The sequence below is a fragment of the Bubalus kerabau genome, chromosome 4 (genome assembly GCF_029407905.1).
Source record: "Bubalus kerabau isolate K-KA32 ecotype Philippines breed swamp buffalo chromosome 4, PCC_UOA_SB_1v2, whole genome shotgun sequence".
In the NCBI taxonomy this organism is placed as follows: domain Eukaryota; kingdom Metazoa; phylum Chordata; class Mammalia; order Artiodactyla; family Bovidae; genus Bubalus; species Bubalus kerabau.
This window is the reverse complement of record NC_073627.1, coordinates 25,195,835-25,220,627: the sequence shown is the minus strand read 5'-3', so window position 1 is coordinate 25,220,627 and position 24,793 is coordinate 25,195,835. Positions and strand designations below refer to the sequence as shown.

At 45.7% G+C, this 24,793-nt stretch overlaps 1 protein-coding gene across 3 annotated transcripts in view; it reads left to right on the top strand.

Annotated features, from left to right (window-relative positions):
- Nucleotides 1-16,879, top strand: part of SOCS7 (suppressor of cytokine signaling 7) — a 35,164-nt gene extending 18,285 nt beyond the window's left edge. For all 3 annotated transcript variants that reach the window (XM_055576045.1, XM_055576047.1, XM_055576046.1), the window contains 3 exons: nucleotides 7,117-7,252; nucleotides 7,668-7,821; nucleotides 11,256-16,879. In XM_055576045.1, the coding sequence (XP_055432020.1) occupies nucleotides 7,117-7,252; nucleotides 7,668-7,791 (260 nt within the window). In that variant the 3' untranslated portion in view covers nucleotides 7,792-7,821; nucleotides 11,256-16,879. The remainder of the gene's footprint in view (nucleotides 1-7,116; nucleotides 7,253-7,667; nucleotides 7,822-11,255) is intronic.
- The last annotated feature ends 7,914 nt before the right edge of the window (nucleotides 16,880-24,793 follow it).

The following is a 24,793-nucleotide window of genomic DNA, read 5'->3' as shown; positions in this document are numbered from 1 at the left end:
TAGTTTACCCCTAGACCATAAGTGACTTCTCTTTGAAAGATTGGGACACAGAAGGCCAGGTCAGCGTTCTCCTTTACCATTGTTTGCTGCCTCCCTTTGCTTATCAGCGGTCTAGGCATTCTGTAAGGCTGACTTTATTAGGGGAGAGGATTCCCGTGAGGAGGTGGTAGTCATTAGATTTAGGTTGAGCTCTGTCAGTTTATACCAGGGATTATATCTCAGGGGATAGTAAAAGGAGCCCTTTTGTTTAGACTTTGGGATGTTGGTAACTGCCTACAAGGGGCTCGTATTGTTTCATTTAACCTTTATGAGATCCCTTGAAGGAATGTTACAGTCTCTCCCTCCTTTTTTATCTTTTTAAAAATACAGATTAAGAAACTGATGCACAGTGAATTACAGAGTCAGAATGCAGAGGCAGGTTTTTCTGGCTCAAATCTAGAGCTGAATGTACTAGCAGCATATCCAGCCTGGTGCAAAAGGAGGCCAGGGATTATAGGGATTATAAAGCCAGGCCTAATGAAAGTTCTAGATGGCACCAAGTGAGGAGCAGAAAGAATTTAATAAGTAGAATAATTAGCAGTTGGGGGAGGGATCATTGGTCAAAAGGATGGCCCCTGAGCTTGGTTTGCCCCTTATCTTTTCTCATGACAGTGTTGGAGCATGGGCATGATAAATCTGAGGTTGCTGATTGCATCTCAGTCTGGTCCGATTCACAGTAGTAAGCTAAACACCTAACACCAAGCAGCAGTCTCCAAAAGAGAATGTGATTGGATTAGCACAAAACTTCTGATGCTGTGAGAGCCAAACTCTACTTCAATGTGTTCTTCTTAGTTGGAAGAATCTCCATCATCTCTGAAGTGCCTGAAGAGAGAATATTTTTTGTTTTTTTATCACACTTTGAGTCAGACACTCTAAGGAAATCAATTGCTTCCTCTTTTGTATTATCATTAAGACTATAATTAATTGTTCAGTGATATATTTTCCTTGTATCTCAGATTTCTCAATTCAGTCCTGTTAATAGACATTTGGGGTTGGATATTTCTGGTCTTCAGGGAATAGTTTGTTGTGGGAGAAAGACCTGGGTGTTTGGGTGCTCAAGACCTGAAAGACATTCTTATTACTTTTTTTCTGAAAGAGATTCATCATGCCTGTGTGCATGCGTGCTAAGTCACTTTAGTTGTGTCTGACTCTGCAACCCCATGAACTGTAGCCCATGAGGCTCCTCTGTCAGTGGGGTTTTTCAGGCAAGAATACTGGACTGGGTCGCCATGCCCTCCTCCAGTGGTTCTTCCCAACCCAGGGATCAAACCCATATCTCTTACATCTCCTGCATTGGCAGCTGGTTTCTTTACAACTTGAGCCACGTGGGAAGCCCTCATGCCTAACCCTGGTCCTTTTAGGGGACAGAGAAAAGAGCAAAGTGGCTGAAAATTGGATTTGTGCATGGCATCCTGGCATGAGGACAGAGGAAAGTTCTTCATGACCACTGTTGTATCTTGCTTTTCCCTTTCAGCTGCACTGGTGTCTTATGTTGGACTTATCTTCATTCCTGACCTCTTCTGTGAAACATGCTTTGGATATCAGAGCTCCAATTGTTTGCTGTGTTTGGGGGCAAACAGTGAACAGTCAAGTTGACACTAGGGAATATCAGAGAATTAACAGGTTTCAAATTGCTGTTTGTGAACCTAAGTCTAAAAATAACACAATTAAATAGGCAAGTATATATGGTCATTAAAATTTAAGTAAGCAAACAGTCAGATAATAGTATGCTACTATTATCCTGACCTCTTTAAGTACAAGTCCTATAGTACTGTCTTTGGGAATAAATAATTAGGTACATAAATTACTTTTGTCTCTGAAACGTCATGTTGAGTTTAGCAGTATTACAACCAACCTTCCAAAAGCTTTCTGTTCATCATAGTGTAATTTTCTAAAGACTGGAAATAGATGGGGAAACAGTGGAAACAGTCAGACTTTATTTTTCTGGGCTCCAAAATCACTACAGATGGTGACTGCAGCCATGAAATTAAAAGACACTTACTCCTTGGAAGGAAAGTTATTACCAACCTAGTTAGCATATTCAAAAGCAGAGACATTACTTTGCCAACAAAGGTTCGTCTAGTCAAGGCTATGGTTTTTCCTGTGGTCATGTATGGATGTGAGAGTTGGACTATGAAGAAGGCTGAGCGCCGAAGAATTGATGCTTTTGAACTGTGGTGTTGGAGAAGACTCTTGCGAGTCCCTTGGACTGCAACAAGATCCAACCAGTCCATCCTAAAGGAGATCAGCCCTGGGATTTCTTTGGAGGGAATGATGCTGAAGCTGAAATTCCAGTACTTTGGCCACGTCATGCGAAGAGTTGACTCATTGGAAAAGACTCTGATGCTGGGAGGGATTGGGGGCAAGAGGAGAAGGGGATGACAGAGGATGAGATGGCTGGATGGGATCACTGACTCGATGGACATGAGTCTGAGTGAACTCCAGGAGTTGGAGATGGACAGGGAGGCCTGGCGTGCTGCGATTCATGGGGTGGCAAAGAGTCGGACACGACTGAGCGACTGATCTGATCTAATCTGATATTTAAAGCATATGAGTGAAAAGGTAAAATTCAAAGAGGCATTTGAACCCAGAATCATTTTAAAACCACTTGAGTTTAAATATATTCAGGAGAGAAATCCATGTGTGAATTTTTTTTTAATGGTATATGAGGAGAGGGCCAACCAGTGGTGTGGGTAGGTGGATGAGGGCTTTTGTTATTGTTCAGTTGCTAAGTCGAGTCCAACTCTTTGGGACCCCATGAACTACAGCACACCAGGCTCCTCTGTCCTCCACTAATCTCTTACCATTTGCTCAAATTCACGTCCGTTGAATTGCTGATATGATGTAACCATTTCATCCTCTGTCATCCCCTTCTCCTCCTGCCTTCAATCTTTCCCAGCATTCAGGGTCTTTTCCAATGAGTCATCTCTTCACATCAGGTGGCCAGAGTATTGGAGCTTCAGCTTCAGCATGAGTCCTTCCAATGAATATTCAGGGTTGATTTCCTTTAGGATGGACTGGTTTGATCTCCTTGGTATCTAAGGGACTCTCAAGAGTCTTCTCCAGCGCCGCAAATTGAAAGCATCAGTTCTTCAGCACTCAGCCTTCTTTATGGTCCAACTCTCACATTCATACGTGACTACTGGAAAAACCATAGCTTTAAGTATATATGGACCTTTGTTGTTAAAGTCATGTCTCTGCTTTTGAATAGACTGTCTAGGTTTGTTATAGCTTTTCTACCAGGGAGCAAGTGTCTTTTAATTTCATGGCTGCAGTCATCATCCACAGTGATTTTGGAGCCCAGGAAAATAAAGTCTGCCACTGCTTTCACTTTCTCCCCTTTTATTTGCCATGAAGTGATGGGACTGGATACCCTGAACCTAGTTGTTCTAATGCTGAGTTTTAAGCCAGCTTTTTCACTCTCCTTTTTTGACCCTCATCAAGAGGCTCTTTTGGAGAAGGCGATGGTACCCCACTCCAGTACTCTTGCCTGGAAAATCCCATGGACAGAGGAGCCTGGTAGGCTGTAGTCCATGGGGTTGCAAAGAGTCGGACATGACTGGGTGACTTCACTTTCACTTTTTACTTTCATACATTGGAGAAGGAAATGGCAACCCACTCCTGTGTTCTTGCCTGGAGAATCCCAGGGACGGCCGAGCCTGGTGGGCTGCCATCTATGGGGTCACACACAGTCGGACACGACTGAAGCGACTTAGCAGTAGCAGTAGAAGAAGCTCTTTAGTTCTTTACTTTCTACCATTAGAGTGGTATCATCTGCATATCTGAAGTTTTTGATATTTCTCCTGGAATTTTGATTCCAGCTTGTGATTCATCCAGCCCGGCATTTTGCATGATGTACTCTACATAGAAGTTAAATAAGCAGGGTGATAGTATACACTCTTGTCATACTCCTTTTCCAATTTTGAGCCTGTCAGTTGTTCCTCGTCCAGTCCTACCTGTTGCTTCTTGACCTGCAAACAGGTTTCTTAGGAGACAGATAATGTGGTCTGGTATTCCTGTCTCTAAGAATTTTCCAGATTTTTTTGTGATACACACAGTCAATGCATTAGCATAGTCAGTGAAGCAGAACTACATGTTTTTCTGGAATTCTTTTGCTTTCTCCATGATCCAACAAATGTTGACAATTTGATCTCTGGTTCCTCTGCCTTTTTGTAAACCCAGCTTGTACATCAGGAAATTCTTGGTTCACATACTGCTGAAGCATGGCTTGAAGGATTTTGAGCATAGCCTTGCTAGCATATGAAATGAACACTGTTGTTTGATAGTTTGAGCATTCTTTGGCATTGCGTTTCTTTGATATTGGAATGAAAACTGACCTTTTCCAGTCCTGTGGCCACTACTGAGTTTTCTATATTTGCTGGCATACTGAGAGCAGCACTTGAAGAGCATCATCTTTTAGGATTTTAAATAGCTCACCTGGAATTCCATCACCTCCACTATCTTTGTTCATGTAACACTTCCTAAAGCCCACTTGACTTCACACTCCAGGATGTCTGGCTCTAGGTGGAGTGACCACACTATTGTGGTTATCTGAGTCATTAAGATCTTTTTTATATAGTTCTTCTGTGTATTCTTGCCACCTCTTTTTAATCTTTTCTGCTTCTGTTAGGTCCTTACTGTTCCTGTCCTTTATCATGCTCATCCTTGCATGAAATGTTCTGTTGATAGCTCCAGTTGTTTTGGAGAGATCGCTAGTCTTTCTCCTTCTGTTGTTTTCCTGTTTCTTTGCTTATTCATTTGAGAAAGGCTTCTTACCTCTCCTTGCTATTCTCTGGAACCCTGCATTCAGCTGGGTGTATCTTTCCCTTTCTCCCTTGCCTTTTCCGTTTCTTCTTTCCTCAGCTATTTGTAAAGCCTCCTCAGACAACCACTTTGCCTTGTTGCATTTCTTTTGGATAGTTTTGGTCACTGCGTTCTATACCGTGTTACGAACTTCCTTCTATAGTGCTTCAGGCACTCTACAGATCTAATTCCTTGAATCTATTCGTCATCTCCACCATATAATTAAAAGGGATTTGATTTAGATCATACCTGAGTGGCCTAGTGATTTTCCCTACTTTCTTCAATTTAAGCCTGAATTTTGAAATAAGGAGCTCATGATCTGAGCTTATGTTTCCATCGTGTAGTGGTTAGCAGGTCAGCTTTACATGCAGAAAGTCCTGGTTTCGACCCCCCGGGGAACCAGCCCCTGAGGGTGAGGGTTACAGTGCTTTAAAAATATAAGCGTTCGATTTGAAGGGATAGGGGTGAGAAGTCAAGGACTAAGAGAGACTGGTCCTGAATCAAGAAGCTGTGACTGTCTTGACAGCACCCCCCGTTAAGACAGTCACATGGGCAGGTGCTCTGGAAGACTCCTGGAGAGCCCTCCTTTGAGGTTCCCTGGGCTAAACTCTTCCTCAGACAGAGCAAGTGCTCAGGGAAGCCCAGCTCTGTTGGTTCTGTGCTGTGAGCAAATTCTCTAAGCTCAGTAGGCCTCAGTTTCTTCATTGTGCAGTGGCGGGTAATAGTGGTATCTGTTGGGGAGCACAGCTTTGAAGACTGAGCTAAATGATTTTAAGATAGGCTTACTTATATAGCATGAAATGTATTTTAATTTTTTTAGAAAGTCTGTTATTAACAACCATGAAAAGGCTTTGGGAGACAATCTGCAAGCTTTAATTTTTTCTTCTCATGGCTTCAAACAAAATTTTAAAACTGTTTGAAATTAAACTCCAAAAATAGATATTTTATTTTCCAACAAGTTGTGTCTACAGAGTTTCATTTGATTCAACAATGGTTGAGAAAAGAATTCTTTCAAAGGTTTTGCAACTCAGATTCTTTCTGAGAGCAGTTTGCTTACCTTCCATAGTCCTTTGTTTATTGAAACAAGAGTATTCTTTATTCTCTTGAACGTGTTTCAGTGTCCCTGCCATTGTGGGTGTCTCCATTCTGTGGCATTGACCCCCGGGGGTTGGAATTTCCCAGCATGGAGCCTGCTGATACTGTGATGAAACATGAGTGTGGGGCTTCCGTTGGGCCTGACTGGCCTTAGTCAGCAGGCACTTGTACACAGAACAGTACCAACTCCAGCTTGCCCAAGCTACTGTAGTTGCTTTTCTTTTAAAAGTATTATCCTGGGCTTCCCAGGTGGCACATCCTGGGCTTCCCAGGTGGCGCAGTGGTAAAGAATCCACTTGCCAAGCAGGAGACGCAAGAGATGCTCGTTTGATCCCTGGGTCGGGAAGATCCGTTGGAGAAGGAAATGGTCAACCCACTCTAGTATTGTTGCCTGGAAAATTCCATGGACAGAGGAGCCTGGTGGGGTACAGTTCATGGGGTTGCAAGGAGTTGGACACAACTGAGCACACACAATTAAAGTGAACCTTTTAAAAAAATAATTAACCAATATGAATATTATTTGGAAGCTGTTTATCTAAAAAAGAAAAAGTATCATCATCTTTTTTTCTGTTCCTGTACCCAACCTAAATTTTCAGAAGTAAGAAGGTTGGTTGGTGGGGGTGGAGAATTGTCGGGGAGTAAAAGGTAGCTAAACCTGACTGTCCAGGCTTGAAGTAAGCGACCGTGTGACCGGCCTGTAAAATTTGATCCTAGCTGCTGCCTTCTGCTTACTGTCTCTCAGTTGGAATTTGGTGGGGACCCCTCTGAACAGCCTTTTTGAGTCCTCACCTTCAAGATACTCTAGATGCTAAACAAGTGTCTCCCATTCCCAACAAGGATGTCTTTGACTGTTGTCCTTGGGCCTGAGATTGGCCACTTGGCTCCAAGCAAAGTCTCTAGCTTGACATTTTTCATTGAGCTGTTTGAAGAGCAAGACTCTCAGTTGTTAGAAGTCAGGCTGGGGAAGCCCCCTGCCAGAGGATAGGCTCCCCTGAGTATGAAATATGGTGGTAGTACTATGGAAACCAAGTTTTGTGGAAGGGCGTGTTTGCACAGAAGACATATGTGAACTGTAAAGAAGCACCATTTCCGTTCCCTGGATTCTCTTCATAAGGAAGATTATATATAGTTAGCTGCCTTGTCTCATCTGAATATTTCTCTCGGTTTTTGTTCTTGAAGGACTGCCACCAACTCCAGTCCAGTTGCTCTATCCAGTGTCCCGATTCAGCAATGTCAAATCCCTCCAGCACCTTTGCCGATTCCGAATCCGACAGCTCGTCCGGATCGATCACATCCCGGATCTCCCACTGCCTAAGTATGATGGGGTGTTTAGAGCCGGAGCAGGAATGGAGGGTTACTTAAAGGGTCAGTGAGGCCTGCAAGTGGAGTGTACAGGCAGAGCCTGGCAACTCACAGGCGTCATTTTTCACTTCTCCTGTGTCTTAGCACCTAACTTAGAAATGTCACAGTACAGCCAAGAAGGAGGAAGGTGTGTGCATGTGTCACTTTCCCTTGTGCAGACTCTGTGAAGAGTAGAGTGGAGATGGTAAGAGTGAGGGAGACAGAACTATAATAAGTGAGAAAGTGGGAATTTTCTCAAGTTGGCAGAGACTCTTTGGTGTTGTCTCAACCATATAGGGAATGAAAAGAAGGGAGGGTTGAATAAAAGTGATCTTTCTTTTTTAAGTTCTGTATAACACTTGTGTGTACCCCTCTTGTATTATTCGTAGGCCTCTGATCTCTTATATCCGAAAGTTCTACTACTATGATCCTCAGGAAGAGGTATACCTGTCTCTAAAGGAAGCGCAGCTCATTTCCAAACAGAAGCAAGAGGTGTTGGAACCCTCCACGTAGCGAGGGGCCCCCTGCTGGTCACCACCAAGGGTATGCATACTCCACCTCACTGTCCAGCCTGGTCTCTTCCTGGGCAGTTATCCTGCACTGGGCCTTGCCCCCTCCCTCCCACCCCATGCACATACCCCAATCCAGGCGTCTGTCCAGAGAGTTGCCACATCTGATCACAGAGTCCCAGGGGGGCACATACCCCAGCGGGGAGAAGAACAAATAGACAAGAGAGGCTTGAGTATTTGCAAAGCAACATGCATGCTAATCACTGAATATATATAAAGAGGAGGACATAGAAGTGCAGCTCTTGGACAAATGACATGTAAAGCAGGAAACCAAAGGGGAAGAAAACTTCATCAAAGGGAACACAAAATGCCCTTAATTGCAACAGGCATGCACTTCAGTGAGAGTTCTACTGTCCCATGGCTTGGAATATGGGGATGAGGAAAAAACAGCTTGCTCTTCTGTTTAAAATTCCATCTGGGCCACTGAAAAGTAAATTGGTGAAAAGAATAAATGAATTAACTAAGGGATTCATTTATGTAAGAGTGTATCCCATTGCTATACTGAGTTTTATTTATTTGTTTTCCCATAAAATACCTTGGAATACTGGTTTGTACAGGTAGATTCTAATTAGTCTTGGGGATTCCCTGGTGGTCCAGTGGTTAGAACTCCATGCTTCCAGTGCTGAGGGCTCCAGTTCGATCCCTGATTGGGGAACTAAGATCCCCACATGCCTCGGAGCTCAGCCAAAAAAAAAAGTCTTCTTAAATTACATTAATGTGAATATTGAAAGTAGAGGTAAGTAGGGAACAGAATTACCAGAAAGTGGTGATTTTGGTAGTAAGGGTTATGTGTAAGATCTCACGTTCTAGTGATCTACTGCTGGGGTCAAAGACTACCCTCACCCCTCTCAGTGGGGAGTGTCCTTTCTAAGCGCTGAATTCTTCTAACCTCATCTGTTTTTAATCCCATCCCCCATACAGAAGAAAGGGGGGAAACCCATAGGTGGGACAGCTTTAGAGTGGAAAGGGGGCTTTAACTCTTCCCACCCTCTCAGCTCTCTTCATAATGGGAGAGAGTGACAACTGGTGTTTTTGTTCCGTGGGTGTTTTGGGGCCATGGCTCAGATGACCCCAGCTATGTGTCTCCTCTTGGCTCTGGATGTCTCTGATCCTGTGCTCTTGAGGGGAGAGCATGTGAGCCAGGACTAGCAGGGGAAGAGGAATGAAGAGAGATCAAGAAATGATAACTCTGGGAGGCAGTTAAGTTTTAACTTAAAGGATCCTGGGCCGGATGTGCAGTTTCTGTGTCAAATCTTCAGTTACAGGCATACCTGGGAGATGTATCACGGGTTCTGTTCCAGACCACTGGAAAAAAGCAAATATCACAATAAAGCAAGTCACATGATTTTTTTGGTTTCCCAACGCATATAAAGAGTTTTGTCTACACTATACTGTGGTCTGTTAAGTGTGCACTAGCATTATGTCTAAAAAATCTACATACCTTAATTTAAAAATATTTTATTGCTAAAAAATGCTAACCATCATCTGACAACGTGGAGTTCCCACAAACCTTCAACTTGTAAAAGCGCAGCGAAACAAGTTAAATGAGGTTTGCCTGTATTGGCAAGCTGTGTGCGCTCGGAAGTGTCTCCTAAAACATTTAAGGGCTCTGTTGTCTAGGAGGGTTTCTCTGTTTGGTGGCTTTGCAGTGATTAGGGTAGGGAACTAGGGGGACCCACCTACTCATCTGCACTGTTGAGGAATAATTGGCACTGTTCAATTAGAGCACTGCTTCTGTAGGTGCTGTGCCTTAGGAGGAGCCTACACGAGCACATGTATATTCAGAGAGAGGTTAGGGATGGTGGGGACTGTCCACACTTCATAATGCAGGGAATAAATGATTATCATGGACCAGAGAAGTTTTAGGGTGAGAGGGGCTTGGAGGCCAAAAGAAGTGTTTGATAGGTTTTCGTAAGAGTAATCAAACTTATTCTGTGTGGTTCCAGGGCCCCTGGCCAGAACACAGAGTAAGTTATAAACAGAGCTCAGTCTCCAGCTTTATTTCTACTTTATTTTGTTTTTGGTCGCACTGCGCAGCATATAGAACTTTCCTGACCAGGGATTGAACCTGTGCCCCAAGCAGCAGAAGCTTGGATTCTTAACCACTGGACTGTCAGGGAAGTCCTCAGTTTATCTTTAGAAGAACCTTTTGAACAGATCCAAGTATGGAATGGTTTTCCACAGGAGTTAGTGAGTTCCCCATTTGTTGATTCAGCAGACCTCTATATATTAAGTAGGCAGTATGAATTGAAAAGAGAGTGCTGAGCAAGATAGTCAAAGGCCCTGTTCTCACAGAGCTGCAGTTCTTTAGGGAGGATAGCAACAAGTGAGTCAGGGAATAGGCTAGTTTCAGTTGACTGTACATGTTGTGAGGGAAATTCAGTGAAGTTCAGTGGTTAGTGGTAACATGTCATTCATACTCAAGTTTGAATGATCAGGGAAGGCTCTTGTGAGGAGGTGGCATTTTAGCTGAGATTTGAATATCAAGGAGTTAACTGTGAGAGGACCTGGGAGCAGGCATTCTAGGCAAGAGATCCTCTAAGTACAAAAGCCCTGATATGATCAGGCATAGGCTGGGACTGGCCATTGATCATGAGCGTGGAGGGGCAGTCATGTATTAGTAGAGGATTGCACTGAACTCCTGGGGTCTCTTTTTTGCTGTGACACTGGGGTTGTTGCTTGTAGCAGAGAATAAAGCACTGCTGTGCTTGCTCCGAGGACCCCTTGAAAAAACAGGGAAGTTCTCTTGGGAACACTTCCCAAGGGAAAGGCCTTTTAAGCTATGAAATTTGGCCATTAGGATTTCTCGTTGGTCAGACTTGTTTTAATTTCAGAGTTCTTAGTGGCCACTTGGTCTGTGCATGCTGTTTCCTGGAGAATTTCTTGCCAGGGCGCTTGGAGTTACGGGACAGAGTGACAGCTGGCACAGTGCCCTTCTTGAATCGGAAGGTTAATGCCACACCAGCCTTTGTGATGATCTGTCAGCCCTCTTCACTGGCCAGAAGCCGCAGGCTTGCAGCTGTTTCTAGCCTGACTCGCCAGGGATTCCTCCAGGGACTCAGTTCCTTTTTTTGGTCCCTAGAGCAGGTGGGCCTTAGGGGAGAAGCAGAGGGGAAAAGTGAATGGAAAATGAAGGGGAAAGGAAAAGAGAGAAGGGAAGCGGTGTGAGGGGCATCTTTATCTGTCATTTTAGGACCTTTTTTGGTGACCAGGTTGTAGGCTGCTCAGGTCTCCATGGCAAAGGCCACGCTGCATCCCCAGCCACCTGCAGTGTTTGTGGAAGCACTGGGCTCTCCAGGCTCCATTCTCCCTTTGAGCTGTGCTCCTCTACCTCCAGAGGCTGGCCTGTGACTCCGTTTTGATTCCACTGTATTGAGCCACTCTAATTTTCCCCTTTTTTTAACCTAGGCATTTGGTTGCCAAGCTCCAGTTTCAAAGAACCAAATGAAGCCACCATGAAAAGGAGAGTGAGGAAAACAGGAGGGAGTAGGAAGGATTGGGATCCTCTGTGCAAGAGACTGGTTCCCCTCGCCACCCTGGGACTTGGATGAAGCACACCACCGGACTCTGATCAGGGCTCCACCATGTCACATCCAGCCCTGTGCTCCTGGAGCTGGATGAACTCCCCGGAAAACCGGAAGAAGTCTCAACACTGTTCCTTTTTCAGAAGTTTTGTTTTGTATATTTGCATTTCTCGGTACAGAAGACTCACCCTAAAGGCAACTGGGGTTTGTGCCCATTGGATTGGAAGTGGTGCTGAGGGTGAGCAGGTCTTGGGGAGGGAAGGAGAGGAGAGCGGGTTGCCAGTGATGGTCATTCAGCTGGTGCCAAAGGCAGAATTCCAGTCTTCACATTGACCTTGAAGAAGGGGAAAGGAGTCAGAGTGCAGATCAAGTTGGGAGTTTCTAATTGAGGAGAACCCGCTTCTCTGTAAGCATGGGTAGCTTTAGCAGGAGCAGGAAAGAAAGGAGGGTGGATAGTCTCAAATAGAAGATGCTGGACAAAACCTGGCACATGGCCCCACTGGGGAAGTAGTGACTCCTCATATACCTTCCTTCTAAGGTTTAGGAACCTAATTTCAGAATCACCTCTCATAGAAGCTATATTCGTTCTGTTTTACTGAATTCTATGACTTCATGTTAGCCCTGTTCCTCTTCCCTCAACCTCTTCCCTCGAGATAACTTCATTTCACTCTGGTCATGGTAACATCATTTCTATTGCTTCTACCAGCTGTCAAGGCAGTAGTATTTTCATCACCTGAGCAGTTCAGAGCTCCAGTCCCAGGCTGCTGCCGTTAATGGAGCGTGCTTCCAGATTCTTAATGGCAAACGGTACCCATGACTTAGGAGTCAGTGTTCCTTACCTCCATATGTCTGTCAGCTAGTAAGAGGGAATGTGGAGGAGGGTGAGAAAGGAAACTATTGTGCTCTTCCTAGAGAAAGCTCCCTCATGGCTCAGCTTTAATGGGATGTTTGAGATCAGTGATAGGGGAGGACAGCATTACAGCTCATCTTAGGTTGGTCTGAAACAGGAGGGAGCAAAGGCTTGTTTATTTTCCTGAGTTCTTTCTAGCAACTCAGACATTTTCCTGAGTTAGATCTTGTTTGCCCTCCTTTGATTGGGAAGTCTGTCAGATGCTGATTTGAGAGCTGCCTCTTTTCCAGATGGAAGTAGAGGAAGAGGGAGAAGAATTCCAGTGCTTTTCTGAACTGGGCCATTGTCAAATCACATAGCAGTATGAGTTTGCTTTTCTGTAGAGTTACTCTGGGGAGAGGTTTGTCATTAAGATGTGAAAATTGAGCTGTTTGATCTTTATTACTCTTTTGCAGTAAGTGTTCCAGTAGACTGCCTCTTTTGGTTCCCCTGTGTTTTTATCTGCCTCATCTAGTGAGAGAAATAATGTCAGGTTTGTGGTTTCCTGATGGTTTAGGGTGAGGCCCCAGTGTTTTGGTGGTTTATAGGACTGCCTCACCTGGAAGCATCGACCTTCTGCCTTACGTCCTGCGTGGAATGACCGTTCCTCCTTTTAGCTGAATAGGGTGGAAATTTGCATTGTTACCTGGCTGTCAAGAGGTAACGCACAAAATGAGCTTTGTAGCATAAACGCAGCCCACCTCTGCTCTGTTGTTTGGCCCCTCTTCTCTCTTTGGCTGTCGTGGTAGTATTACCAACCAGTTAAGATAGTGGTCCCAGGAATTGGCTTAACCAATGGGTCTTACCTCTTGAATGTGCAAATTAACTTGCCATCTTGCAGAAAGTGCCACCCACCAAAAGCCTACTGACTGGAATCTATTGAGATCCTCAAGTGGCTGTTCTGCAGCTATCTGAAATCTTTTTTTTAAAAATTACGTTTTAGTGTGCACTTGTCTAGCTCTAGGCTAGCTACTGTGGAAAACACAAGAAGTGGAAGACATATTATCTGGCCTAAGGGAGCTTTTAGGTGACGGCCACATTTGGAGAATGACTCAGCGCAGCAAAGGAGAATCGAGGGCTGGCTCTAAAGAAATTCAGAGTGGGTAAGATCATGGAAGGCCAGATGGTCTAGGAAAGCTCTGGGGCTCTGAGACTTTGGTTTTTAGGTGAGGGGAGGACACTGAGAAATGCAGGAACAAGAGCACACAAGCAGATACCTGCACAGCGTGTACTGAACAGTGCACAGCCCCAAGTTAGAGCAGTGGCATCAAAGAATACTTTTTCTGTGCTGTGGTCTAGACCAAAACTTCCTAGTCATCAGGTAGATGTGAATGCTGAGGGGTTATGATGGCAAGGTGGAGCCCAGAGCCAGAAGTCAGCCAGGGGCCCCTGCCCTGCCCGTGGCTGGGGCTTCACTGCTCTCAGCTTAGCCAGATGGAGGGAGGCAGAACCCTGGACCCATTGTGGTACCAGCGGTTTCCACTGGAAAATCTGTACTCAGGTACAAAACCAAACCAGCTGAGGAGGCGTGACCCACCCTCAACCACCATCCTTTCTCCTGCCGGGAAGGGTGGTGACCGTGTCTGTGATCTGTCTGTGCATGAGTCACAGCCCAGGCGATACCCTACTTCTTCCTCAGTAGAGTGGCTACAGAACAGAATTGTGCCGGAGGAGACAGGCTCCATCCAGAGGTGAGGAGGAAGGGCACCAGCCCGGTCAGAGTCAACAGGGAGAGGGAGCAGGAGCAGCTGGCTGTCGTCAGCACCTCCCCTTCACCCGCCGGCCGTACCCCTGGCCCTCTACCAGTTCTGTGTAGTGCTAATTGAAAAGCAGTCTGCAGAAGGAACTCATTCCTTTTTGGTTGTTTTATTTTTAACTCACAGACTGGAAAAGGCTCTCACTTCTAGGGACCCGTCATTGGTTGTGGCTAGGTGATGTCAGTACCTCGGATCTGCCTGTTTAACCTTTGCTTGTTTATGACTGATCTACTGTAACCTTCCTCAGGACAGGTGTGAACCACTGTGATCTAGTGACAGTTACCGCTACAACTTGCTATTACTTGAATTTCGTGTGCTGTGGTCACACAGGAGTGAGGAGGTATGGGGTCTTTGGTGTGGGACTAGATAAATAGGTGACGACTAGGTCTTAGGGACAGTTGGCGATGACCTTGGTCTGGTTGCCTGCCTGTGCCTAGATACAGTGAGTGTGACACCCTGGAAAGCCAGCCCTGGGTGGCAGCTCCCAGCCTCATGAGGGCAGAGGCATAGTGGGGAGCCCATCACCATAGTTTCTTCTGCTTTCATGCTTGTCCCTGGGGCTGATTCCACAAGCCCCTTATTAAGGTTGGGAGTGATGTGGGGATGGCCACAGAACCCCTATGCTTCCAGAAAGAACTGGCGAGAGGCAGGGTGGTTAGTGTTCCCAGATCCAGGGTGAAAGACTACAGCAAAGCTGGGTGCCAGCCTTGAAGCCCTCACCCCGGGACCCAGAAGAACATGGCCTGCTTGAAACCCTTGACCCTGGTAGGAAATGGCAATTGGAGGAACTTGCCCCCTAGGTTAGATTCCCCGCTGCCCTACTGCCTCTCCCTAGGGGTTGAGCCTTGAAGTTAGAGGCCTCAGCACTGGGACGTACAGCTCTGCTGCTGGAAGGAGGTCTGAAAGTCTCTGTGTGTGCGTATGTGTGTGTCTTTATTTGCAGAAGTCTTGCCACTAATGGGGGTGTGGAGAGCATCCCCACTGAGGGGAGACCTGCTGTTTGTTGTCCACTTCTAAGAGAATGACATGCCCCTGTCCCTAAGGGAGGAGCTTTTGAGTTAGACATTTTCCCTATGGGAATCCTCTTGGTTTGGTTTGTGGGGAAGGGGGAAGTGGAGAAGTGATTTTTAGCTCTAATTGTCGACACAGCTGTTCTTACACGGAATTTGTGCTATTGCATACATGGAGCCATCTTTCTTTTCACTGCAGCAGTGTTTATCAGTAGTTCAAAATGATTTATTTGCTCCTGGGGAGTAAAACCTTTTTTATTAAAAAAGAAAAAGAAAAAAAAAAGCATGCCCCCCTCCCCCCATGATAGCTATAGGATTATTGGGCCACACAGCTCAAGAAGGCAAAGTCAAATCTGCCAGTCCCCGCGATCTATCCTGTTTTGACATTAAAGTCTTCATGCTCAGCACAAAATGGCAGGAGGCCTTGATAAGAGTGAAGCCTTGGGAGGTGTGAGGTGAGAGTTGGAGCATAGAGACAGAGGCACTGGGGACTCAGATGCTGCAGTTAGAAAAATAGAGTAAGGAACTGTATTTAAATTATCGATTCTCTATAATCTGCCAGGGAAAGACCTTTCTTTACATGCAGATTCCATATTGTCTTTGTCTTTTTCATGCTTCTTGACCTTCCTGGTAGGTGCCCCTGAATTCTTCCTGTTTCCCATCTCTGCGCCTTCTCCCATTCCTTCCCGCTCTGGTCCCCCTCCCAGGAAGCCAGTCCTGCATGCTGAGTCTGTGACATACCTCCATGCCCATTTCATCTTCTTAAGAGGGTACCTGGAATTGCTTCCGCCCCCCTCCTACCCCCTCTTTCAAAATGCTGAGGGGGCAGGCAAACAGCAGCCAGTCTGGGCAGTGAATGTCTGCTCGCAGCTGGACTGCGATCCTAGTTGCTCCTGGAGATGGAGTGTAATTGAACTTAGGACACTTCTGCCCCAGGAGATCACAAACCACACAGCCCCGCACCGAGCTGCATCCTAAGCCCCCTACTCGGCTCAGGTGGAGCGGGAAGGCTGGTCTGACTACTCCATCCCTGGTGCTCCCTTGAACAGGGACCTGCCCCTCACTGTTAGGCCCAGAACCTTTTCCAAGGGACAAGCATAATCCAGGCACCGCTCTGTGGGCAGGCCTGTTGGAATGCCCAAACTGGTGCTGCCCGTGGCACAGCCACTGCTGTACATTTTCTGGTTGTTTTTAAGGAGCTCAATGAAGAGGGGTGTCAATCTGGGCTCGGGGTGGTTGCCAGTTCTTCACCAGAAGGGGAGCCACATCCCCCTGCAACCACTTCCGTCCTCTTCTGCCACCCCACCCTCCTCCAAGCCAAAGCGCAGCCTGGCTTTTGTCTTCCCATTTAGTTTTTCTCCTTTCCTCAACCTTTTTGTGCTTAATTTATTAAAATATTTGCTGTATAATTTATTTTCATAAACTATAAAAAATTACTAAATGGTTAAAATAGACTTGCAGGCCAATCTTAAATGGGGTGGGAGGGTCTGAGGGTGGGGTGGGGAAAGGGAAAGATGTTTTGATATAAACAAAACAAATGCACTTTGGATGTGTTTTGGTATTTTTCTGGGGCTAGATGGGGGGTGTTGGGATGTCCCTGTAGATTAGTTCCAGAATGGGATGTCTGTATATACTGTATTAATAGGCATGTTGACTCTTGTAAAGGGACATTAGTAGCTGCTGCAGGTCCTGTTTGGAAAACCCATGTACAATTCCCGGTTTTTTGTAAAGTGTCAGTGCGGGAGACATTTGACTCTTGTGTTTGTATCTCCTTTTTATGATTGCTGTACTGACCCGTGTCTTTTTGCGGAAGGGGTGAAAAGAGATTTGAAATAAAAATGTTTAGAAATTATTTCATGTTAATTGGGTGGTTGTTTCTCAGTCCCTCTCTCATCTCATGACTCCTCACACCATAACGACCCATTTAGGGTCAGATGGCCCACCCTGGCACTCAGGGAATCCCTGTGATGTCAGGTAAACGGATCACATCCAGAAGTGGTCTTGTCAGAATCAGAGAGATTGGAAAATTCTTGAGGCTGATGGCCATTGCTCATAGCTACTTTCTCCTTCCCTAGGAAGTGCAGGAGAATTCCCGAGAGCTTTCTGGGCCTTTCTGCTCTATTTTGGGGGAGTTCATACTGCATACCATAATGGACATTCCTAGTTTATATCTAGACTGGCAGTCAAGGTTTTTCATGAGTTTAACCTGTGTCCCTCCTGTCTTTCTAGCCTACTCCCTTTTGAGCGGTCCTCTTTGGAGAGGAAAGGACTAGAAATGTTTCTCTGATTGTGGCTACTTGGAGCCACTCAAATCTTTCCTCTTAACTTTCTCACCCAGTCTGTCTCCAAGTTCCCCACTTAGAAGGCTGGTGTGCTAACCTTGGCACATTTTGGAGAGTTTTCTGCAGTTTCTCTGCATCCTCAGCGTGGAAAGCACACTCAAGTGAGCTGAAACCCTGGTTCTCAGCTGTGGCGTTGTCTTAGGGTTGATTAGAGTGCCCCAGGAAGGAGTCTCAGGATCCCCGCTGGCCCCACTCAGCTCACTCCCAAGTCACAGGTCCATATTAGGATGAAACAATGTCTTAGCAATGTTGATAGCCATTCTGTGAAGGCATGAACTCCTGATGAAAGTTCTCTTCCCTTTTGGAAGAAAAAATGCTCCAAACTATGAAGTAAGAGGAACATTACAAAGAAAAATGCTTAACTTGGAATCAGTAATCCAGTGCTCTAATGTCCCCCATTTGGATACAGTTTGTCGATCATAAAGATCTCTGCCAACACCAACAGTCAAGAGTGTTAGCGAGCATTTCTTGAAAGTGAAGACATGGGTTTTCATCATTTCAAATCAACACTGTTCATATTAGTGACGATGTGTGAGGTTTGTTGGGAAAGAGGTACTAGGCCTCTTTGGCTTGAGTGATAAAGCCATAGAAGAAAAGGCATTCTTTCGTAAAGAGGAAGCCCCGAATAAAATAGTCCCTTCCCTCCCTCCTCACCCCCAAAACCTGAAACCACCTCCTTCAATTGCTGTGTTTCCTGTCTGCTTTCAGCTTCCACTTTGATTCTGTCTCACCTCAGTTGTGTCTTACCATGCCTGTTCCTAACCTACTTGAATTCAGTTATAAGCACATGGCAGTAACTGTGCAGATTTCCTCCTCCATTGCATCTGTGTCCCCCGATTGAGGGTGAGATGGAAAAAGTGAATTTTCTGTTTTGGTTCCTCTCCAGTCTCAAGAGTGCAAGCATCTTGTGCCATACGGATTCTGAAAACCAACCGTTTTCTTCTGGTGCTCAGCCAAAGGCACTAGAGTTGACTCTAGCTCTGAAGAAGTACTAAAAACTGAGTTATTAATCTCTAATGGAACCCCTTCCCCAGAGGTTCTCAAGAGGAATTTTGACTGCAATTTCTCTCTTGTTCACAATCCCCACTGAAGCTAGGACCTGTCACTCACCCCTCCTCCGTTGCCATGCCCTAGTTTAGGCCCTTCCCCTTTTTCACCTGGACAATTTCAGCAGCTTCCCAACTGGTCTTCCTGCTTCCTGTTTCCCCTCTCCAGTCCTTCCAGAATAAAGATGTGCTTAAGTCACTTCCCTAAATCACTGATGACTTTTAAACTAGATACGAAAACCTTAACTCCTCATCTTCAAGGCCATTTCTCCTGCTCCGGCCACACTGGAGGCACTTGGTCACAATGCATGATTTGAGGTTCCCAGATCATGGCATCTCTTCTCCTGACACTCCATCTTCCCTCATGCTGTCTTGTCTACCTGGAGGACCGTTACTTCTTACCCTCTTCACCTGAAGAACTGCTATCCTTCAAGGATTTCCCTTCAGTCACCTCTGGAATTTTCACCAGCCACTCTCAGCCAAACAAATGCTCCTTTCTGTGTTAAAATATTTGTTCATGTGTCTGGAGTTACTTGACTATAATCTCTGGTCTGAAGGACAGAACCTGTGTGCTATTCAGCTGTCTCCCTGCCTCTGGGCTGGCACAGTGCCAAGGTGGTGGTGCTTGAAGAAAGGTGCGATCAGCCCCCCTCCCAGGAGTGCAGCTCGTTTTCCTAGTCAGCCAGCCTTGAACCTGGATTTTCATTGTTTGCCCAGGACAGTTTGGTTGTATGGAGTCATGGGGGTGGGGGGTTTAGACCTTAAATGTCAGGCTTTTTGAGAATTTTAAGGAAGGGATTGGGCTTTTGGTGGGTGGAGTAAGAGCATGGAGTAAGTGATGTAGCTGTAATGTAAGATATCTCAAGGGGGATGTGGACTGCTTCCTCCTGCTGTCAGTGGTGTCAGAGAGAATGACAAAGATGCTGCCCTTTAGGTGGAAGATGCTGCCAATGTAGGGTCAGCAGGCTTTGTCCAGTGACCATAGGTTGCACTGAACCACACACTGGCCCCTACCGGATAAGAAAGCCTGCAGTTAAACAGCTCAGCTCAGACACCTCCTTTTTTTTAGTTTTACTTTATTCCATTTTAAAAAACTTTGACTGCAATGGGTCTCTGTTGCAGCGCGTGGACTCAGTAGTTAATGTTGCATGGGTTTAGTTGCCCAACAGCACGTGGGATCTTAGTTCCCCTTAGTCAGTCAGCCATGTCTGACTCTTTGCGACCCCATGGACTGCAACACACCAGGCTTCCCTGTCCATCACTAACTCCTGGAGCTTGCTCAAACTCATGTCCATTGAGTCAGTGATGCCATCCAACCATCTCATCCTCTGCCGTCCCCTTCTCCTCCTGCCTTTGATCTTTCCCAGGATCAGGGTCTTTTCCAATGAGCCAGTTGTTCACATCAGGGGGCCAAAGTATTGGAGCTTCAACTTCAGCATCAGTCCTTCCAATGAATATTCAGGACTGATTTCATTTAGGATGGACTGGTTAGATCTCCTTGGTGTCCACGGGACTCTCAAGAATCTTGTGCAACACCACAGTTCAAAATCATCAATTCTTCAGCACTCAGCTTTCTTATGGTCCAACTCTCACATCCATACATGACTACTGGAAAAACCATAGCTTTGACTATACGGATCTTTGTCGGTAAAGTAATGCCTCTGCTTTTTAATATGCTGTCTAGGTTGGTCATAGCTTTTCTTCCAAGAAGTAAGCATCTTTTAATTTCATGGCCGCAGTCACCATCTGCCATGATTTTGGAGCCCGAGAAAATAAAGTCTGTCACTGTTTCCATTGTTTCCCAATCTATCTGCCATGAAGTGATGCCAAGATCTTTGGTTTTTGAATGTTGAGTTTTAAGCCAGCTTCTTCACTCTCCTCTTTCACTTTCATCAAGAGGCTCTTTAGTTCCTTTTCACTTTCTGCCATAATGGTGGTGTCATCTGCATATCTGAGGTTATGGATATTTCTCCCAGCAATCTTGATTCCAGCTCGTGCTTCATCCATTCTGGCATTTCGCATGATGTACTCTGCATATAAGTTAAATAAGCAGGGTGACAATATACAGCATTAACGTGCTCCTTTCCCAATTTGAAACCAGTCTGTTGTTCCATGTCCAGTTCTAACTATTGCTTCTTGACCTGCATACAGATTTATCGGGAGGCAGGTAAGGTGGTGGTCTGGTATTCCCATCTCTTAAAAAATTTTCCAGTTTGTTATGATCCACACAGTCAAAGGCTTTAGTGTAGTCAGTGAAGCAGATGTTTTTCTGGAATTCTCTTGCTTTTTCAATGATCCAGTGGATGTTGGCAATTTGATCTCTGGTTCCCTCTGCCTTTTCTAAATCTAGCTTGAACATCTGAAGTTCTGGGTTCATGTACTGTTGAAGCCTAGCTTGGAGAATTTTGAGCATTACTTTGCTAGTGTGTGAGATGAGTGCAATTGTGTGGTAGTTTGAACATTCTTTGACATTGCCCTTCTTTGGGACTGGAATGAAAACTGACCTTTTCCAGTCCTGTGGCCACTGCTGAGTTTTCCAAATTTGCTGGCATGTTGTGTGCAGCATTTTAACAGCATCATCTTTTAGGATTTGAAATAGCTCAACTGGAATCCCATCACCTCCACTAGCTTTGTTTGTAGTGATGCTTCCTAAGGCCCACTTGACTTTGCATTCCAGGATATCTGGCTCTAGGTGAGTGCTCACACCATTGTGGTTATCTGGGTCATTAAAATCTCTTCTGTATAATTCTCTGTATTCTGGCCACCTCTTCTTAATATCTTCTGCTTCTGTTAGGTCCATACCATTTCTGTCCTTTATTGTGCCCATCTTTGCATGAAATGTTCCCTTGGTATCTCTAATTTTCTTGAAGAGATCTCTAGTCTTTCCCATTCTATTGTTTTCTTCTATTTCTTTGCATTGATCATTTAGGAAGACTTTCTTATCTCTCCTTGCTATTCTTTGGAATTCTGTATTCAGACGGGTGTATCTTGCCTGGAGAATCCCTTGGACAGAGGAGCCTGGTGAGCTACATACAGCCCATGGGGTTGCAAGAGTCAGACACAACTGAGCGACTGATACACACATGCACACATCTTTCCTTTTCTTCTTTGCCTTTCACTTCTCAGCTATTCGTAAGGCTTCCTCAGACAACCATTTTGTCCTTTTGCATTTCTTTTTCTTGGGGATGGTTTTGATCACTGCCTCCTGTACAGTGTCACAAACCTCCATCCATAGTTCTTCAGGCACTCTATCACATCTAATCCCTTGAATCTATTTGTGATTTCCACTGTATAATCATAAGGGATTTGATTTAGGACATACTTGAATGGTCTAGTGGTGTTCCCTACTCTCTTCAATTTGTGCCTGTGTTTTGCAATAAGGAGTTCATGATCTGAGCCACAGTCAGCTCCTGGTCTTGTTTTTGCTGACTGTATAGAACTTCCTCATCTTCAGCTTCAAAGAATATAATCAATCTGATTTCGGTATTGACCATCTGGTGATATCCATGTATAGAGTTGTCTCATGTTGTTGGAAGAGGGTGTTTGCTATGACCAGTGCATTCTCTTGTCAAAACCCTGTTAGCCTTTGCCTTGCTTCATTTTGTACTCCAAGGCCAAACTTACCTGTTACTCCAGGTATCTCTTGACTTCCTACTTTTGCATTCCGGTCCCCTATGATGGAAAGGACATCTTTTTTTGGTGTTAGTTCTACAAGGTCTTGTAGGTCTTCAGAGACCCATTCAGCTTCAGCTTCTTCGACATTAGTGGTTGGGGCATAGACTTGTATTACTGTGATATTGAATGGTTTGCCTTGCAAGTGAACAGAGATCATTCTGTCGTCTTCGAGATTGCACCTAGTACTTCATTTCAGACTCTCCTGTTGACTATGGGGCTACTCTGTTTCTTCTAAGGCATTCTCGTCCACAGTAGTAGATGTAATGGTCATCTGAATTAAATTCACCCATTCTGGTCCATTTTAGTTCACTGATTCCTAAAATGTCGATGTTCACTCTTGACATCTCCTGTTTGACCACTTCCAATTTACCTTGATTCATGGACCTAACATTTCAGAATCCTACACAATATTGTTCTTGACAGCATCGGACTTTACTTCTATTCACCAGTCACATCCACAACCGGGCATTGTTTTCACTTTGGCTCATCCTCTTCATTCTTTCTGGAGCTATTTCTGCACTCTTCTCTGGTAGCAAATTGGGCACCTACCAACCTGGCAAGTTCATCTTTCATAACTTTTTGCCTTTTCATATAAAAGTTCCCCTATAAGGGATCAAACCTGTGTCCTCTGCATTGGGAGGTGGATTCTTAACTGCTAGACCACCAGGGAATTCCTCAGGTGCCCTTCACACAGGCTTCTCATCTCATCCCTGGCTTTCCCCCTTCCCCCTTCTGAGAAATATGGCTTTGTTTCTGGGCCTTAATTCTGCCAATAATGAGGGGTGATGGGATGAGCAGGAAAATAGGGGAGGCTCATTAGATTTATCCTTAGAAAAGGATAAATTATCCTTAATTAATTGATTAATAATAATAAATTATTATTAATTTATCCTTAAGTATGAGAAGGTTCACAGCTGAGCCTGAGGGAGTTTGGAAGATGTGGAATGGAGCAGGGGCATCGGGCAGCAGCTATCTTGTTTGAGAGACTGGCAGAGAAAGAAGATTTCAAGAAGTTTCACTGTGGATTGGGTGTCATCTCCTGGTGCCCCTTCCCTGTAACTGCCACCTTTTCCAATGTCCTAATGTGACGAAAACAGCAGTAGAGATGGATATCCTTTTCTTCTGGATATCAGGCTATTTTTTAGATGGGACCCCATATGTAGAAGTGATGGGAGGACCAGCTTTAGACAAATGAAACACACGGAAGGAGTGTTTTGTGTTGTTCATCTTCAACTTGTCCTCCACCCCGCAACCTAGTGGTGTGCCAGCATACCAAGAGATGCCCCCGTGAATGTTTGTGAAAACCCTGGAGCAGGCCAAAGGCAGCCAGGCTGGAAGTGGAAGCAGCAGTGGGGAAAGGCCCTCTGGGCTGGGCTTGCCTTTGGGCCTGAATGGGGCGCAGTCACACTGCCCTGTGAATGCAAGGGGAGCGCCCAGAATGCCTTGTGGAGCCTGGAGGAGAGCCAGGGGGTGAGGGTGCTGTGGTTCTCAGCCTGGGAGGGGTTTCTGTGAGCCTGAATCACTTGTGTAAAGTTTTCAAGCCTCACACTCACCCCAAGACTAAGGCACCCTCCTAGAATCTCAAGAGGTCGGGGAGGGGAGCAGGGGTGGTAAGGACACAGCTCAGATGCATCCGAGGGGTCCTTCCCCTCCTCCCCATACCTACACCTACTAGACAACACTCCCAAGTCAGGACCCTGGGTTTGAGAGCAATCTATTTATGCTTTCTCTATCTTCTCTTGAAGAGAGAGTTTTTTTTACTTACCTCATGTGTGAGTAGATGAGATAATGCATGTGAAATGCCTGGGACCCCTCCGGCACTCAAACAATCACAGGCACTAATTATTATCGTTGCTATTAGTGGCATTTCCCCTTCCCAAAGGCAAAAAGGAAGAATGAAGACTTCAGGGGTCCCAACATGGGAGGCAGGAGGCGCAGTGAGGATGGGCTGGAGGGAGGAGACGGGAGAGGAGGTTGTGGGTGGGTAGGAGTCTGGGGATGGTGGTGGGAGCAGGTGGTGGGAGCAGCTGGAGCTGGCTGAGTTGCTGGGCTTTTCCTGCCGCCTAGTGGCTGCTCTGGGCTAGGCCACCCAGCTGTCCCCTCAGGTCTGGGTGATGGTGGGGGGAGGTTGGGCTAAGATATTCTGAACACAGTTTCAGCATCCTCTTCTGCTGCCCCCATTTAATATGCACTGTCCCCTTGGGGACCCTGGCTGGTGACCCATCCTCCCCATGGCCCTGGAGGATGGGACAAGCCCCTTTTCTCCAGGTGGAAGAGGGGGAAACCTTTGTTCTCTTGGTTCCTAGACAGAATGGGGAGCTGAGGCAGACACCCATCGAGGTTGGGGAGGCACCCTCCCACCCCACCCCCACCCCCAATGGCTTGATGGCTGCTGATGGTACACCTGCCCCAGGGGGATGCCAGGGTCTCTTGGCATTGGGAACCCAGACCTGGATCACTGTCTGCCTTGGGTTTTTCTTTAATTCTATAAAAATGTACTACTTTGTGCAGGGCCCGGGTGAGATTCTCCTGGGCCTTCCCATCCCACATTCTCTGGAGGATTCTGCCCTTTGTCTCCAGGCAGGAAGGGGACACTGAGACTTGCAGCCCCAGGCCTGCTGGTGAAGGGCCCAATGGGAACTTCCGAATCAACTTGGTGTCTGGGTCTCTTGTCATCTCCTGCCCCTTGTGGAATGATGTCCT